The sequence below is a fragment of the Somniosus microcephalus genome, chromosome 18 (genome assembly GCF_052327205.1).
Source record: "Somniosus microcephalus isolate GS21.2 chromosome 18, FLI_Smic_1.0, whole genome shotgun sequence".
Taxonomy (NCBI): domain Eukaryota; kingdom Metazoa; phylum Chordata; class Chondrichthyes; order Squaliformes; family Somniosidae; genus Somniosus; species Somniosus microcephalus.
In genome coordinates this window covers 24,984,967-25,000,607 of record NC_141004.1, presented here as the reverse complement: position 1 = coordinate 25,000,607, position 15,641 = coordinate 24,984,967, and the positions used below count along the sequence as shown (strand labels likewise).

At 44.2% G+C, this 15,641-nt stretch overlaps 1 protein-coding gene across 1 annotated transcript; it reads right to left on the bottom strand.

Moving 5' to 3' along the window:
- Nucleotides 1-2,786: 2,786 nt before the first annotated feature.
- Nucleotides 2,787-14,435, bottom strand: LOC147105135 (acidic mammalian chitinase-like). Its single transcript, XM_086011228.1, has 8 exons — nucleotides 14,270-14,435; nucleotides 12,225-12,349; nucleotides 9,871-9,994; nucleotides 9,560-9,742; nucleotides 8,332-8,448; nucleotides 6,343-6,481; nucleotides 4,135-4,387; nucleotides 2,787-2,955 (listed from the first exon to the last, which is right to left on the bottom strand). Exons 1-7 carry the CDS (start codon nucleotides 14,423-14,425, stop codon nucleotides 4,149-4,151), a joined length of 1,083 nt encoding a protein of 360 aa, XP_085867354.1. The 5' UTR covers nucleotides 14,426-14,435; the 3' UTR covers nucleotides 2,787-2,955; nucleotides 4,135-4,148.
- Nucleotides 14,436-15,641: the final 1,206 nt, after the last annotated feature.

Genomic DNA, 15,641 nt, shown 5'->3' with positions numbered 1-15,641 from the left:
TTAAATACAAATGGGCAACTTTATTCAAAGACTAGCCAAGAATATTCAACAATACTCTACAGCATAGAGTCCCGATATTATTCAGTATGTTCTGATAGTGTGTTAGCAAAACATCTGTCAAAATAAAATTAAAAAGAAAAGAAAGTTTCACAATATTTCTGAAACTCACAATACATTGCTCAATAACAGAACCACGTTCTGCTCAGTCACTTCCAACCACTTCCAGTTTTATTTCCTTTAAGTTCGGAATTTCTCAATTTTATGTCGCAAAAGTGTAAAAAACAGGAATTTAAAAAAAATTGTATACTTCAAATCAGATTGTTGTGTATTCAATTGAGGGAGACATGTGAACAAATTGAGAATAAGAGTAATACATATTTCCTTAACTTGTACAATCTCCAGCTAATAATTTCACTTAAGACCGAAAAAATTAGCGCCTCTCCGCCTAAAATTCAGTTGTAGCTCCCCAAGAGGTGGTGCGCTACTGGAAGAGCTCCCCCTCCTTCTTGGGGTGTTACTACTGAATATTGTGGCGCTACGTGCAACAGCGCCACACACGTCGGCACATAGCGCCACGTCATTGCAGGCCTCCCGCCCTTGATTAAAGGGGAGGGGCCTAGCACTGCACGCACCGGGGCCCTGCTGGATCACCGGGGAGCGGGGGGAGCACTGCGTGCACCGGGGCCCTGCTGGATCACCGGGGAGCGGGGGGAGCACTGCGTGCACCGGGGCCCTGCTGGACCACTGGGGAGTGGGGGGAGCACTGCGCGCACCGGGGCCCTGCTGGATCACCGGGGATTGGGGGGAGCACTGCGCGCACCGGGGGCTCTGCTGGATCACCGGGGAACGGGGGGCCGTGTAAACAGCCTGGCACTCATGAGGAGCGCCGGGCTGAGCGATCACGGCCGGCACCCCGATGAGATAAGGGTAAGGGGGCAGGTGCTGGCAGTCCGCCAAACAAAAAATGTACACCCGACACCTGCCCTTTAATTTGCGCCGCCGCGGCTGCAAAAATGCCACCCTGACCGTGTCAGACAGATCATCTGGCGATAGGTCAGCGGTCGCAACCCAAGTTTGTGGCTGTGGCGCGAGCGAGGCACCGCGCACGGTGATGACGGCATCGTCGGCGGCTCAGCGCCGCGGGGCACTACTAGCTACTGCCGCTGCTAACCTCCTGCTGAATTTCATGGGAGGCGTTAGCGGCGCCACGCCCGGGCGCTAGGGGATTTGCGCCTCGTTAGCGCTAACGAGAGGCGCAAATCAACCCGATTTTTCCCCGTGGATTTTAAATGACAATGTACAACACTGTGATGCATTGTGGAGGAAGAATGAAAAGAGGCAATATAAACTAAATGGCAAAGGTTTAAAGGGATGCAGCAACAGAGAGACCTAGGGGTTCACATACACTAATCTTTGAAGGTGGCAGGACAAGTTGATAAAGCTGTTAAAAAAGCATATGGGATCCTTGGCTTTAAAAATAGAGGCATGGTGGGGTGTGAACTTTTGGGCCTGCCGGGAGTGAGGGGTCGGCGGTGGGGCGCAGTGGCACACAGGAAACCACCCAGAAGTCCAGGTCTCCTTGCACGTTGTGGAGTTTTGGGTGCGAGTGACGTCACTGACAGGGTCCCCACCTCGGATGTCAGCCTGATGGACAGGCTTGGCTTCCGGTCGGGTGGGGATTGCTGGAGAAGAGGCCTCAGCCCCAAGTAGGTCTGGGCCCCGATCCCAGGCATGGGGGATTTCTGATCCTGGGGGGGGTGGGAGTGACTGATCCCCAACCCTGGCGGAGGTCCTGATGTCAGGGGTTCAACCCCGACCCGGGGTGGGGGAGGCGGCCGATCCCGGTGGGAGGGTCCGATCCCCGACCCAGGCAGTTCCAATCCAGGGGAGGGGCTGATGGTGGGACAGCTTGGGGGTCGAGTGAAGCACTCCTGTTGCTCCTGGCCCAAAAGGAGAGCTCCCCGAGGCTGTCTCGCCTCACTGCAGCTGCCGGGATTCCCGAGGCCCGGGGAACTCAGCCGGCCACAGTTAAACCAACACAGCAGGTTCAGTCCGAGGCTTCCAGCCTCAGTATCATATTTAAAGTGCCAGCCCGCCTCCTGGAAGTGGATGAGTTGGAGACAGGTTGGGGATTCAGATGTTTAATATTTCCACCCCCCACCCGACCCAAATTCACCCGTTTTTGGGGTTAAATGTCCCCCAAATATGTCTAAAGGCATTGAACTGTTTAAGCCATTTGTAAAGTTGATATAGTTGCAAAACATAGGAACACAGGAACCGGGGTAGGCCATTCAGCCACTCGAGCCTGCTCCACCATTCAATGAGATCCTGTCTGATCTGCGACCTAACTCCATATACCCACCTTTGCCCCATATCCCTTAATACCTTTGGTTAACAGAAAGCTATCAATCTCCAATTTAAGATTAACAATTGATCTAGTATCGATTACCGTTTGCAGAAGAAAGTTCCAAACTTCTACCACCCGTTGTGTGTAGAAATGTTTCCTAATTTCACTCCAGAAAGGTCTGGCTCTAATTTTTAGACTATGCCCCCTAGTCCTAGAATCCCCAACCAGCGGAAATAGTTTCTCTCTATCTCTTCCCCTTAATATCTTGAAAACTTCGATCAGACCACACTTAACCTTCTAAATTCTAGGGAATTCAACCCTAATTTGTGTAATCTCTCCTCGTAACTTAACCCTTGAAGAGGAACTGTTCAATTTTTTTCTGTTCAACTGAAATTGTTACACAGGAGTAGCAAAAAATCCACACACACAAAGCAAAAAGATCTTTGCATCTCTTGATTATTTTATTTTGTTGCTTTAACTGCAATCGTCATTGTTGGTACAGCCAGCACATTTGTTGTGTGTTCACTACATGAAGTAGTGTCACATTTGGTGATTAGACTGAAGGCCAATTACAGCTTCATTGGTGTTGACTGAAGATCAATTGCAGGCTGCAAAGATTAAACAGTGTGTTAGTGTTCTGTAATTTGACAGTAACATTTTATTGTCAAACCGCTGGCGGAAAATTTCATTCTGTGCTTTCTAGTTTTCTAAGCATTGTATATGTTAGAGAAAACATCAAGTCAATATTCTGTATGGGATGTGCGCTTTTCTTTTCAGCAATAAATGAAATTTAATGTTGACAGGTAATATAAAGGACCTGTAAACTTATGGGGAATAAATGTAAAAAAATAACTAACGTACTCTTATTTTTCACAAATGTGCTGTATTTAAAATAACAATGCTTTATATTTCAATAATGAGGGAATCATTCCCTTAATCCACTAAAATGCAAGAGCTCGTTATAACAAATTTTAAAAAGCAATGATCTTATTTCCAGTGGAGTGGGACAGATCAGGGAATCAAAGGTACTCCGCCTGCGATTTTTCATCCATTACATTCTATGGACAGAAATTCACGGGCAGTATGCCTACCATCTCCTGATCGCATGGCCACACGGCCCACTTTGTTTTATCAGAGATGCTGTCCTCCTCACTGTGTCAGTTCTGATGCTCGGGTCCCACGAAAAATGTTAACCTGCCTTTCTCTTTAAAGATGTTGATTGATCTGCTGTGTATTTCCAGCGTTTGCTGTTTTAATTTCAGGTTTCCAACAATCGTTTTTATTCTCTTGGTATAACATTTATAGTATCTTAAAAATCCTACATCTGCACACACATCCTGTCTGCAAAACCTCACTTTCTGCTGCCATGTTTTTCTCAAACTTCATCAATTCCCATCTCCACATTTCTAATGGACGTGGCCGATGAAAACTTCTCTCAGCGTAATTGCTTCATCCCGTCGGCAGTGCCGCAGTTTTGCATCTCACCGCTCCTCAGCCTGTAGTGCTTAGAAATTCTTATGCTGCAACCAACTCTACTTCTCTGCTTCCCAAACTGCTCTAAGATTTGCTCTTTAACTACGAATAATAATATATAACAGCAAAATATACAAAAACAGGAACAGAATGTATGACTTTAAAATGGGGACTGAATATGTCTGCACACTCTCGTCCAACTGCCCCCTGCCCTTTGACCCCGCTTCACTTGAAGACCACCCTTGGTCTGGATTCCCCGTGTGCACCGCTATAGGAGATTGGTTAATTGTTGCTTGTATTAGTGGGGTACGTACATCTTTGTTTCACATTAAGGCCAGTTGCAGCAGTTGCAGGATGTCTCATAGACTAATCCAGTAGGGCAACTTTTCAAGTAGGTTTTCCCATTAAAACATCTGTAAAATTTGTGTGGATCTTTTGGGTCAGGATAGTTGCCGTTAGCTTTGCCGGCGCAGAATCCACTGCCGCTGCCGCCACCGCCACTGCCGCCGCCGCCACCACTAGGGGCATTAGTAACAGGTGCCAGTGTTGTTTTTGATGGAGTACAAGCTAGAAGGAAGTAAGAATCATTAATTCATTGGTTGCTTAGAAATTGCTATAAAGTGAAGCTAAGTATTTGAAATTAAAAAATAAAAAGGCACATTTATATAGCATCTTATAACATCTTTCAGAAACGCCTCAATGCATTTCAGGTGCAATTACCGGAAACTTTGGTTTATCCGGAGGTTAACTGTCCGGAATGCACGATCCACCGGCAAAATTCAGGAGTCGGTTCAGTAAGTTTTTTTTCTTTTCGTTGCTTTTTTTCCCACCAGTCAGGCTCTGCAAGGTCTAGCTAAAGCTGTTGCTTAGCTACAGAGATGCTTGCAAGCTACGGCCGACTGTTTAGAAGCTGTTGCTAAGCAAACAGCTTCGTATGTTTTAACATTAGCGCTGGTTTGTCCGGCAGTTTTGATGGGACGGCAACAGTTTGGTCCCGTCGGTGCCGGATATCACAAAGTTTCCTGTAATTAAAGGGCTGTTGCTATGGCAGCCATTTTGTACACAGCAAAACTCCACAAAAGGCAAAGAAATGAAAAGCCAGCTAATCTGTTTTTGGTTGAGTGTGGTATGTGGGTCAGGGCACCCAGAGAACTCAATTCCTGGGCTTTCCAGGAACGGGCTGCTCTGGAAGCTCAATTCCGTGTGTCTCTGGTATCTCGCAACATCCAACATGTGGAATTCAGCTTAACACACGGGGGCGGGGCATAGTTTCTCCTCAGAACTGGTAAATCGGCTGATTTTGCCAGCACACGCTCCTGGTGGCCTGCGGATGCTCTTTCTCACTGTTTAGCCGCGCAACTTCCCAATTAAGGCAGGGGAGCTGCAAGGTATGATACGCCAGGCTAGTCACCGAGGAAATCTTACGAAGCAGTGCAACTCCGAGTTGTACCTTGTTTTAACCTCAGTGTCACCTTCCCAAACATTTGTGGAGCATGTTAATGCACTTCCTCTGATTAAAACCGTGCCAAAGTGTCAGAGGATATTTCGTCAGAAGAAAAGTGACCATTTAAATGACTGCAGGTGAAACACTGGGTTAAATACAAAATGCATGTAACTACTTGTATGGGTGTAAGCAGGATCAAAATTGCACTAAATCCATTATTACAAGCTGGGTGAAATTGGTCTTAGGCAGCATCACAAATGGGGTGACAGTGAATCAGCAGCCCATCTTACTCACTTCCCAGTTTTCTTTTCCATTGACCCCAAGGAGTCGATTATACTCTTATTTCTACAAGGGCTGAAAAGTACAGACTAGGCTGCACATATATGAGGATATAAAAAAGCCCTTGAGGAAAAGCCCACTGGGTTCAGCGAGCCTGCTCTATCCACAGAACATAAAAAATTAAACCCCTCATGAGTTCCAACCCACCCAATGAATCGATGTGGGGTAGCTATCTGATGCTCTCTGACCTCTTTAATATTGTTTAACCCCTGTGGTAATTCAGCAACACTTTACATTTTGCAACAGGAAAATAAAAATATTGAACAAAAATGTTAATAATGTGTAATGATAACTTTTATCAATATTTTCAATATGTTCCATCTTTATTATTTAGTCTGGATGTTCAGGATTGCTTCTATTATAGAATGGCAGGTATTAAACAGGTACAGGAAGGAATGTTCACCAGGAGAACTCCCGCCTTATGTTCAAATAATACCATGGGGTCCTTTACATCCACTAAATCGGACTTGGTTCAAAATCTCATTTGAAAGGTGGTGCCTCCAACAATGCAGTACTCCCTCAGTACCACACTGATGTATTAGCCTAACTTATGTGTTTCCAGTCCTGGAGTGGGGCTTGAACCCATCACTTTCTGACTCAGAGGCGAGAGTCCCACCAACTGAGCCAAGCCAATTATCGCATTTATGCACAAAACCCATTACTTGAATGTACATTTTAAAGCTTATTATGCAATTGGAACAAGTAATCAGCCTTGGCGACAATCAATACAACTGGTTACCTGCAGAAATTCCCAGCCCAGTGTGCAGTTTGGTAAAGAGAGGATAAGGTCCCTGGTTGCAGAAAGCACCGGTGAAATCATCCAGAGCAAGATCCCACACCATAGCTCCTCCAAAGTTATTTTTCTTCAGCCACTGGATCTGAAATACAATAAAAGCAAATTTATTTTGTAAATCCTTCTTTGTAAGCAAGATGCATTTTAAAAAACACTAAATTATTGCTATAACTTATTCTAGAGTTACAGAAATACCCAAACATCTACAGCAACAGACTTGGGGGTGGGGGGGTGGTGGTGGGGCGGTGAAGTCCGCCTTGGGCAGTGGTCCAAAATGGGTGATAGTGAATCGACAGCCCGATTTACACTCCACACGATTCTCTTTTCCATTGACTACAAGAAAATCGATCGCTGTGTAAATTAGGCCATTGATTCACTATCGCCCATTCTGTGCTGTCGCCCCCCAGACGAGCCATTTCTCCACATGCACGTATTGCTCTATGTGAGCTCTTTACCATTGCCTAGGGGATAGGGACAATGGCTGGAATTTTCTTCGGGGAGACGTATTGGGGGCGGGGGCAGGGCGGGTGTCAACTTTACCAGCAGGGCCTAATTTGAATGAGAGCCCTTGGTTTCCTGCCCGCAGCCAGCTGGCTTGAGAGGCTTGTGGGCTGCGGGCGGTCGGCCTCAGTTGCGAGGGGCCAGTCCAAGAGAGGTGGGTCGGCAATCAATTGGGAGGGTTGTGGTCGGGAATCGGTGGCGGTGGGGAGCTGGGTCGGGAATCGGCGGGTGGGTCAATATTTGGGAGGGAAGAGAGAGGATCGGCAGGGGGTGGGGGAGTGTTGCAGGATCGGCAGGAGATCGGGGAAGTTGGGGATCGGCAGGCAATGGGGAGGTGGTCGGGGATCGGGGCGGTCGAGGATCGAGGGGGAGATCTGGGATTGTGGGTGCGGGATCAGGGTCGGCCATCAGAGGATCGTGACCGGCTTCATCATCATCGTCGGGTGGGGGGGTGGCGGTGAGGCCTGGGAAGGTGATTGGAGGCCTCGATGGAGGGTCTCTGATCATGGGGGGTGGGTTAGGTAGGGACCCTGGATCCAGGAGGTAGGTGTCAAGCTACTTACCTCCTGGATGTAGCAGTCCCCACCTCAGTTTAACTGCCAGGGTTCACGAATTGTGTGAAACCCGTGCCCAAGCATTTTAACACAAAATGGACGGGGAAAAAGAGGCTTCCAGCATCATTACAATATTTAAATTAAGGTAATGCCCCCTGGGAGCGGGTTGGTCGCCACCCCCATTCCAGCCCCGGCAAAACCGGAAGCGGGTGGGTTGGAGGCGGGGTCAGGTCGGGAATTGCATTTTTAACAATTTAACTGCCTCCCCGCTCCAAACCCAGCCTTTCTTTAGGGGAGAATTCCAGCCAATGTTTCTCCTGGTGAGGTGAAACATCTCATTTAGAAACACTGACATTACAAATACAAAAAATGTTGCATTATTAGCATATCTGAAGCAAAATAGCTTCCCAGAGCTTTGCTCACTCTGGCCCAACCGCTTAGATTGGGTGCAAGACTATTAGCAAATATACAAACATCTTCCAATATTTTCATAACAGGTGGCGAATCAGAAATTAAATCCTAAATATGTTGCTATTAAAATGTCACCTTTGCCCATCTCCAATTAGAAACCACTTCAAGCAGCGGATATGCCAGGCAGTTGGTGCACAAATGAATATTTTTCATTCTGTGATCTGTGGAGATCATTGGCAGTTTACGTGTTATTTTACCTGGCCTTGTGAATGATGCAAAGGCACCAAGAAACTGATATATAATGCTACAACCAGGGAGATGTGCGTAGATGGTGCTTCTGGTCCTAGTTATATGATTGCCCAGTATATTAATGTGAATGTATATTATCACTAACTGGTTGTGTCTTATTATATGCATCGCATTGAACCAACAAATTAACAGTTTGGTATATTAGAGTTTACAGACATACCTTGTCTCCAAAGCTTTGCAGATTGTCATATCCAACCCATTCATTTCCTTTGTAGGTATATGGAACCATCTGTGGAGAATCCCATTTCTCGGTCGCCCCACTCAAAAACATGCAGATCTGTCGAAGAGTGAGACATTAGGGTACAACTCATTGCAGTTACTATGGTTGGCAGTAATTTATGTACAGAAAAAACTCTGTAAGTTAAATTCAGCAGCAATTTCAAATTTCCTCCAATATATTCTATACTTTTTGCAAGTGGCACCTTTTACACATGGAAAAAGTATTAAATGGCAGCACGGTGGCATAGTGGTTAGTACTGTTGCCTCACAGCGCCAGGGACCCGGGTTCGAATCCGGCCTCGGGTGACTGTCTGTGTGGAGTTTGCACATTCTCCCCGTGTTTGCGTGGGTTTTCTCTGGGTGCTCCGGTTTCCTCCCACAGTCCAAAGATGTGCGGGGTTAGGTTGATTGGCCATGATAAAAATTGACCCTTAGTGTTAGGGGGATTAAATACGGGGATAGGGTAGGATATGTGTTGGTGTAGGGGTTACGGGGATCGGGTGGGATATGTGTCGGTGCAGGCTCAATGGGCCGAAATGGCCTCTATCTGTACTGTGAGGTTTCTGTGATTTCTGTGAATGCAGGTCCCTGGTCGCAGTCATGTCACAAAGTATTACTGAGCAGAGGCCTTACAGTATTCATTACAGGATCAAGGAACAGTGGAACAGATTTTGTGGGGGTCGGACTGGAGAGAGCACTGACTCTATCCCCTCACATGACTTTCAGGATCTAATGCAAACCAACATTTTAAACAAGCCCTCTCACTGATTGATGGTTATCTGGAACTGGGGCCCAGTACTAGTTTGCTTGCATGATGCACATTCCAGCGCTCTGTGAGTCTCATGATAGCCCCCTGCATTGTGGGGAATCGGGCAAATTATAAAGTAATATCACCCTGTCATGGTGCTACTGTCCTAACATTGATGATGTTTTCTAAAGCTTTTCTAAATAGAGAATTCATGACCTGGCGAATGTAAGCATGGACTGCAAACTGGCTAATATTGTACAACAGTGACTACACTTCAAAAAGTACTTCATTGGCTGTAAAGCACTTTGGGACATCGGTGGTCATGAAAGGCACTATATAAATGCATGCCTTTCTTGTCTTTATTTGATATTTGCAAATATATTACATTAAAGAACAACCAAACTGCGAACAGTATCAATACCTCATAATAGGCCAAAAATCCAGCCTGTCTGGTGTACTGCCCAGCTGGTCCAGCACCTGCTGCTGAGGCTCCAAGCCCATTGTTGGATGAGGCCAGTCTGAAGGTGTGACCATAAGTGGGAAATCCAACATTCAGTTTCATTGCAGGAGCTCCCTGACTCTTCCAGTATTTCATTGCATAGTCCTACAGAAAAATCATTGAGATTCACCGTCAGGTTACAAGGACTTTGCAAGCTGTCTGGTAAAATGACCGTTACCTATTTATAAATTGAAGTAATAAGCTTTATGGGATACTATTTAATGAATACTTACCACATTAAAGTACTGGTCAAGGCCTCGGGAATTTGGGATAGCATAAAGAGGGCTATTTTCTCCAGTTGTGTGGCTCCAAGGACCAAAGAAATCGTACGTCATCACATTGAAAAAGTCCAAGGTTCTGTATGAGAGAAAGTCAGAGTTACACTGATATCTATCAGAACGAGTGTTTATGAAAACATATGACAAGGCTTAATGAGTGCACACAATGAGTTCTCTCATTTTCCATAACGTTCCATACAGTCAGGCTTCATCTCATTTATTTTCAATAGACTTTATTTATGTTTGACCTGATGATGGACCTTTTTAATGACCTAATGTAATGTCTTATAGTTTTGAAGCCTATAAACATGTTTGCTATATATCCTTTCCTTTAGTTTTGCTTTGTGAGACATGAACATATATTTGTACGAAAGGCATAGAATTAGAAGGAATTGTTTCTTATATAGGCAAACAAATTGCTTTCAGTTCTTGAATAATATATTTTATGAAAGCAGTGCAACTGTATTGAAATCTTCATCCAAGTAGTGAAGCCGTGCAGTCGGACTCCAATGACCAACTGCCTTAATCTGATGCATCATAGCCCGAATTTTTGGTTGACACCAGAATGGCTATTGGCAGATTTTAGACAGACTCAACTATTCTGTGGTCGGCTCGTTGGTGTAGCGTCAGCAGCAGATTCAGATCGGTGTAGTGAGCAGACTAGCGGGAGCGCAGGGAATTGCAGGTAAACAAAATTTAAAGGAATGGGGACAATTAAAGAGTGTCACAAGTTTGTGACATCAATTCTGAATCCCTGTGGAGAAGCTCAAATTGCATCTCAACCCCTCAGCGGCCTTTGGTAAAGGCTGAAGGGACAGGAGACTGAGAAGAGCAGTCAGAAGTGAGGGGAATGGAAGGCAAAGGTGAAGGGATGAGTCTGCAGATAAGAAACAAGCTGCCCAGCGTCCTACCCCCTGCTTGACGGCTGCTGAAAAGTAGGTGGCACTGCATGAAGTGGTCTTCTGTGCCACTCCATTGCTCCATGCCCATAGGTCACCATTGAAGGATACACTTCTACCTCAGCTGGTTTAACATGAACTGCGTGGTGAGGGGAGGAGGAGTTCCAGGGGGCCGGGGAAACCAGCAACCGAGATTGCCAGCCAATATTTTTCTTGTGTGCTGTTACAATGGGACATGACAACTTAGGTCAGGTGAAGATGAAATAGAGTCAGTATAGTTGTTAGACTATACAGCTGCCATGGAATCTTGCTGACGTTGAGCACAGATCAGTGGATCAGGCATGAAGGTCAGTATGGGCTGATTTTAGACGACGGAAAGATCAGGAGCAATGCAATGATATTCAAGACAGCGATATTCATGCCTGAGTTTCTAACCCAGGCTTTGGCCCAGTGAGACTCCAGTCCAGGAGCAAAGTCTCATAATTTCAGGACTAGAATTTCCAGCAATGTCTCTGCCCCAAACTATACTTAACAGAATAGGGCTTAGTGCTACGCCTGAATCCGACACAGAAATAGAAGATATAGTGAACCCATAAATATCGCTATGCTTACTCAGACTTATACTGCACTACAACATCTTTGAAGTCGCTTTCTTACAATTACATTTTACATTTTTCCTCACTTTTGCGTGTATTACTACTGAACTAGAGGCACAAGAAGCTCTCGTAGAGAAAGTCCAAAATAATGGAAAAGCCATGATGTAAGTAGAGGAAACAGGCCCAACTAATCAGTACATGAGCCTGAATTTGCATCTCTTGCTCTAGCCTAAACCTGGTTAGCCGCCAGCTTCAACTATCTACCAGGAATGGGGGAGAGCTCTCCATGGGAGAAAAATCAAAGTTCCACTGTCTCTTATAGATGTGTGGTCTGATTTATAAAGCACAGCCGGATTTGATCCCGTAAGATTATACTGTTCAGCATCAAAAGTTGTATAAAATCATACATCACAACACAGAGCTGTGTATTTATATTCCAGTGAATGTGTTTTAAAAAAAAATCTTGGCCCAGCAAATCAGTGCATGCTATAATTATTCTATTTATAAGCATTCTCTTCTTTTACCTTAAGGAACTAAAATAGAATGAATATGCAGAAACAATTACAGGTTGTAAGGTGGTTAACAATGAATTCCATGATGGGACAAGTCCTGCACATATGTAATTCCATTATTCACACCATCTGTAACTCATTGCAGAATGAGGAAGAAAGATAGATTAGTATAGACCCTAGAATGTTCATACTGCAATATGTTTGAATGGAATAACCATGACTTTACTTTTGCTTCAAATTGACGTAACACGACATTTGTGCTTTTATAAGGTGGATCCCACAAGGCTGGCATGGATACTTACTTTCCAAGCTGAGGAACCTCATACCCAGAATCAATGTTACTCTTCCCAGCGGCAACTGCAGCTGAGAGCAAGAGTCTTGGTCTTCCGGAACTTTCCCCCTCAGCTTCGAAGGCTGCCATCATTTCCTAAAAGTTGAAAGTGAATAATGTTTCTCTTAGCAACTGATCCGTGCAAAACGGAGGGTTTCAAACACTGATCAAAGGACTTTCGAGCTCCTGTTTTATAAAATGTGTCAATGTCCAATCTAATACAATTGCTTGGCCAGAGGGAGAGCGAGGCTCATAGGAAGCCAGATGCGATTGACAGCAGGTACTGTATGGAGCCAGAATAAACACGTTCATCACAGTGGTTAATAAAGCCGAATGAAACTATTTTTTCCTCAACTCATTCTTTTACAGAGGGCATGGAAACTGGTAAATCCAGAATATTATTATCAGATAAAAAACAAGAGGATGGGGGACTTAGATTCAAATTGCAAATGGTATTTTTAGGACTGATGTCAAGAAATTCTTCTTTAGATAAATTGATCAATATGTAGAATAGTCTTCCATAAGAAGTAGTGGAGGCAAAAAAACTGAAATCTTTTTTCAGAAATAATTGGATGGTAAAATGGTGGGAGAGTGCGGGGGGTGCGGGGAACTTTAAGATCTATCTGGGGAGACCAAATGGGCTTCCTCATCCGTAACTATCTTGTAAACATTCCATTTTTATATTCATTTTTAAAACCATGCATTAAATCATTTAGTTACAGAAAATGTTTGGACAAAATAAAAATTCTCCTCAGGAGCAGCAAAATGTGAGTTTGCAAATCTTTGGCTGCCCTGCTACCAATGATTCACTTACTGATGGCCGAAAGCTGGAGGATCTCCTAACATGTGTCTGTCATTATACATAAAAAATAGTAGGAATGGGAGCTGGAGAGACAGAATGAGAGATAGAAGACAGAGAGGGATGTGATGTGAGGGCAAGGTGGAAGGAAAATTAAAATTAAGGGAGAATAAATGGCCGCTTTAGAATAGACTGTCTGAACATCAGAAATGGAAGAGAGAAAACAAATCACAATGAGAGTTAAGGAGAGAGAGAAAGAGAGAGAGAAATAGACCCAACCAGTGGCAGCTAACGGGAGCACTGTGATCTTGGGGAATAATTGCTCTGGGGGTTCCTATGTAGGTGTGTTTCTGTCGGGGTCCTCCTGCATGTCCACCATAACGTCAGCAGAAGAGCTGTGGAAACCACAACAAAATGGCGTAAACAGGAGTTTCCGCAGATCATCTGCCAAAGTTATGGTGGACGAACGGGAAAACCCAGTGGGAATTCACTCCTTATGTGTAATGACAATGTAAGTGCACTCATAAAGAATGGAGTGTATTTTCATCGTTACTGCCTGGGCATTAAACAGGGCCTGGAAGGAGAGCAGAGAAGAAAACTGGGCAGCGAGGATCACACACCCATAGTTAATGGAAGGAAAATCTGGCAGGCTTCGCTATAGACTTGTGATTTTCCTCGCTCGGCTCCATCTGGGCAATGCTCTTGCTACATAAAGAACAAATCTTACTCCTTTAATGTAATATTGATTTATAGCTTGTATAATTTTTTGAAGAATTACTTCTCAGGATCTGGGAATCTCCAGCAAGGACAGCGTTTATTGCCCATTCCGAGTTGTCCATAGAAGGTCGGGGTGGGCTTTCTTCTTGAACTGCTGGTAGGAGTTCGATATAACTGAGTGGCTTGCTAGGCCACTTCAGAGGGCAGTTAAAAGTCAACCACGTTGGTGTGACACTGCAGTCGCATAATGGCCAGACCTGGTAAGAACGGCAGGTTTTCCCCCTGAAAGAACATTAGGAAACTAGTTGGGTTTTTACGATAATCCAACAGTTTCATGATCACTATGGCTACAGGTACCAGATTTACGTTTCCAGATTTTTGTTTAAACTGAATTCAAATTCTCAAACTGGCACGATGGGATTTGGACTTGTGTTTCTCTGGATTACTTGTCCAACAAAATAACCACTACACTACCGACTCCATTATGCACTCTGTCCTACCTGTGTTAGGGTTGTGTAGAGCTGCTTGTCTTGCGGGGGGCTTCCTCTTGACCCAGGATACTCCCAGTCTATGTCCAAACCATCGAACTCATATTTGCGCAGGAAGCTAATCACAGACTTTATGAATATTTGGCGAGTTCCTGCTGTGGAAACCATGGCGCTGAACCTGGAGGAGAGTAGAGTGTTAAACAAAAGTCATCAGGATCAGAGCAGATGTATTTTGGCTTTAGTAATTTCAGTCTGCAAAGTAATTGCAAACAACTTAATTTGGATCTCTCAGAGATTCTGCTCTGGTGCATTTAGGAATTTCCTCAGAGCTTCTCCTGTTCCGCCACTTCGCTGCAAATGCAGCAGAAACGGGCGTAAACATGGTTTCTGTCACATTTCCAAAGACTTTACGGCAGTGAAGCAGAAGAATCTCCAAAGAAATGATAAGGGTTTGACATTTTTTAAATGACAGAAATATGGCAGGAAACACATTGATAAAGAGGAACCTAAGAATAGTTGTTATCGATGTTGTATTGTTCTCGCCAACTACAAGCTATCAATATTCACCTGGAAAATTAACTTGTAATAATTAATTCACAAACTTTAGCAATGGTCCATGAATGATCTGATATTTTTTGTCACGCTGATATCAGCTTATAAATATGGCTGCAATTACATTTTAGAGGCAGTTAGGCAAGGACGTGAATTCGTTAAATCTACCCTTATAAAGTATTGTCCCAAACCACGAGTATATTTCCATCAGTGGGGGAACGATTCCCCTGCATGTTAAATGTAGTGAAATTGTAAAACAGTTCTTTATAAACGGGTTTACAATTTTGCTGCAGTTAGTACCCAGAGGACACCTTCCCCCAATATTTTTATGGTTATCAACATCATAAGGAATAAAAAAATGTTTCTTATCCAACACAAAAAAAACATCATTTGCATCTTACTTCTGAGTTCCAAAGTTCCAGCCTCCGACGGACAAGAGAGTCTTAAGGTTTCCATTCCTGTTCAAAAAAAATGGAACAAGTAGATTAATGAGAAGATTTAGAATCAAAAAATGTAAAACATGCTATTACTAATATTTGAATAATCACTGCAATTGTAGTGAAACATTATATCCTAATCTCTTCAGTAATGTTCAAACTTCCAATTCTTCATTGTTTGCTTATGTAACTGTCTGGTAACAGTTTCTGTAAGTGGATCTCATCCCTTATGATCTGAAACCTGCCCCTGTTAACACTCACTTCCCCAACAGAGTGGATAAACCCAGGGATTAACACTTATCCCAGTTGCAGGAATGCTACTAGATTGAACATAGCCTCATATTACACTACCACACTCACTTTGGGCAGAAATATTATACGCACAGCAAAGACTC